The sequence below is a fragment of the Gopherus evgoodei genome, chromosome 14, assembly GCF_007399415.2.
Source record: "Gopherus evgoodei ecotype Sinaloan lineage chromosome 14, rGopEvg1_v1.p, whole genome shotgun sequence".
NCBI lineage: Eukaryota > Metazoa > Chordata > Testudines > Testudinidae > Gopherus > Gopherus evgoodei.
In genome coordinates, this window is record NC_044335.1 from 34,011,060 (window position 1) to 34,014,123 (window position 3,064).

Below are 3,064 nucleotides of genomic sequence, written 5' to 3' on the forward strand. Positions count from 1 at the left end.
CCCTCCCTTCTAAATGCCATAAGCCAGCGGATTGCCCTGGGAGGGAGGGGGAGCCTGCACGCCAAGTCCTCACTTCTCCCACCTCTCTTCTGCCCCCAAAATGCTGCAAGCCAGCTGACTGCTGTGGGCAGAAGGCAGAGGAGGGAGGGGGAGGCGTACCGAGTCCTTGCTCCTCCCCCCCCCCGACCTGGGGCAATCAGCTGGCTTGTGGCGTTTTGGGAGTAGGAGGGAGGGGGAGAGAGGAGGACTTGGTGTGCAGCCTCCCTCTCCCTTCCCCCCTCCACCTCCTGCCCGGGGCAATCAGCTGGCTTGCAATGTTTAGAAGGGAGGGGAGGGAGGGGGAGCCTACGCGAGGAGCCTTGCTCCTCCCCCCGCCTCCAAAATGCCACAAACCAGCTGATTGCTGCGGGCAGGGGAGGAGGGGGAAGGCGCTGATCCTCGGGGTCTGCTGGTGGCCGGAGGTGCTGTGGGAAGGGGGAGCATAGGGAGGCTGCCTGCTGTGAAGAAAGCGGGCAGCCAAACAACGTAAGAGTGGAGCATTGCATAACTTTAAATGAGCATGTTCCCTAATTGATCAGCAACATAACAACAAAACAAGGTTAACCAGGATGACTTAAAGTGTGGAGTTACTGTATAGAGATAAGCCCGACTGGTGCAAAGGGCTTTGGAATATGCTTGCTTGGAAACTAACCCCCATAAACATCGCTTTGTCCTGGCTTCAGACTTCTGGTCTCTTGCTGCTTGCTGTCTGTGTGACAAGAACCAGGGAAGTGGGAGGGTTGAGGGAAAGCCCACTAACACCTAGGTGTCTGACTCCCATTGAAATCAACAGATGCTATTCTGAAAACCCCCACTAGGTGTTTTACCTGAATTCTCAGGCACCTAAACACCATAATCATCCTTTGTCCTGATGGATAGCAAACCCTAGGTTACTGCAGTCCATGGAGGACAAATGCAGCATGTGGAGTGACAGGCACTGGGAGGATGTAGACCAGTAACTCCTTGCCAAGGATTCTATGCTAAGGATGCAGCTGGAGTACAACACGGGATTGTTTTATCTGTTAAATCTGGGTGGCGGGAGGGGAGGGGCATGGACCAGCTCTGCAGCTAATACTAACTTGCACAGCTCCACTGATTCAAATAGGGTTATGTCAGTTTACACCAGGTGGGAATGCGGCACAGGACAATAGAACTTCAGACCTATGAAATGACCGGTCAAGCACACACCTCGTTTAGAACTGAAAGTACCCCATCAGGCAGCAGCAGAGGGGAAAGAAAAGCAAATACAGTACAGTGCTGTGTTAAACATAAATTACTAAAAAAATTAAAGGGAGAGCAGTATTTTTATTCTGCACACTAAAGTTTCCAAGCTGTATTAAGTCAATGTTCAGCTGTAAACTTTTGAAAGAACCACCATAATGTTGTGTTCAGAGTTACGAACATGTCAGAGTTACGAACAACCATTCCGGAGGGGTACATAACTCTGAGGTTCTACTGAAGTTTTCATTTTTAAATCCCTCATGCTCCCTTTTTGGCTCTACCTCCTTCGAAAATCCAGAAGTCTAGTGGCCATTGTCCTCAGGGCATCATTCACATCCTTGTTTCTCAGAGAGTAGACCAGGGGGTTGAGCAATGGGGTGACCAGGCTGTAGAGAAGGGAGAATATTTTGTTTAGGTTGATGGCTGCGCTGGCCGTCGGCACCATGTAGACCATGGCCAGAGCCCCATAGAAAGTACTGACCACGATAAGGTGGGAGGTGCAAGTGGAGAAGGCCTTCCACCTCCCAGTGCTGGAAGGGTTTTTTACTATTGCTGTGATGATGAATGCGTAGGATGTCAGAGTTAGCAGGAAGGGGACCAGGGTGGCTGTAGAGGAGAGTAAGAATGCTGCTAAGGTGATCAGGTGGGTGTCACTGCATGACAGCTTGACCAGGGGCATGAAGTCACAGAAGAAATGGTCGATTTCATTAGGGCCACAGAAACGTAGCCTGTAAATCCAGGCCATTATCACTGGGTTGAAGAGGAAGCCACCCAGCCAAGAGCAGGAAGCCAGCTCGACGCACACCCTCGCATTCATGAGGGCTGTGTAACGCAGCGGGTTGCATATCGCCAAGTAGCGATCGTAGGCCATCACCGTTAGCAGGAGGATCTCGGTGGCTGCCTGGGAGCCAAAGATATAAAGCTGAATAACACAGCCACTGAAGGAGATCACCACACCCTTTTCAGCCAGGAAACCTTGCAGCATTTTGGGGATGATGTTGGACGTGTACCAGATATCCAAGAAGGACAAATTCCCCAGGAAGAAATACATGGGGGTGTGAAGGCCTCGGTCAACCAGAATGGTAACAATGATCAGAGTGTTCCCAGTTATGGTGGTGAAGTATGTTAGCAGAACCAGCACAAAGGGACCGATCTGGAATGGGTAGAGGATCCTGAACCCGCGGAGGATGAATTCTGTAACGTCGCTTTGGTTTCTCCTCTCAACATCTGCCATGTGCGCAATGTCTAGAAAAAGCACAGTGCACCAGTCAAGCACAAAAGACAATAAATCAGAACAATTCGGGGACTAGACTCAGCCTTTATAATGCAGTCCTATGTCAATGAATGGCTTTCATCACTGTGGTTGCAAAACCAAACACCCATCAACGGGAGGAAGGTTGACCACCACTGACAAACTGAGAGAAAGAAAGTACTTGCAGCACCTTAGAGACTAACAAATTTATTTCAGCATAAGCTTTCGTGGGCTACAGCTCACTTCTTTGGATGCATAGAATGGAACACACAGACAGGAGATATTGATACATACAGAGAACATGAAAAGGTGGAAGTACGCATACCAACTGGAAGAGACCAATCAATTGAGACGAACTATCATCAGCAGGAGAAAAAAACCCTTTGAAGTGATCATTCATATGACCCATAGAAGATGTGAGGAGAACTTAACATTGGGAAATAGATTCAATTAGTGTAATGACCCAACCATTCCCAGTCTCTGTTTAAACCTAAGTTAATTGTGTCTAATTTGCATATTAATTCGAGTTCAGCAGTCTCTCTTTGGAGTCTG

At 49.1% G+C, this 3,064-nt stretch overlaps 1 protein-coding gene across 1 annotated transcript; it reads right to left on the bottom strand.

Annotated features, from left to right (window-relative positions):
• Window positions 1-1,537: 1,537 nt before the first annotated feature.
• On the bottom strand, window positions 1,538-2,494 carry LOC115635229 (olfactory receptor 11A1-like). The gene has a single exon (XM_030533609.1). The coding sequence runs from the start codon at window positions 2,492-2,494 to the stop codon at window positions 1,538-1,540; it is 957 nt and encodes a 318-aa protein (XP_030389469.1).
• Window positions 2,495-3,064: the final 570 nt, after the last annotated feature.

What these genes read in the sequence shown, in the direction of transcription:
- LOC115635229 (XM_030533609.1), bottom strand. Translation starts at nt 2,494, where the DNA reads ATGGCAGATGTTGAGAGGAGAAACCAAAGCGACGTTACAGAATTCATC.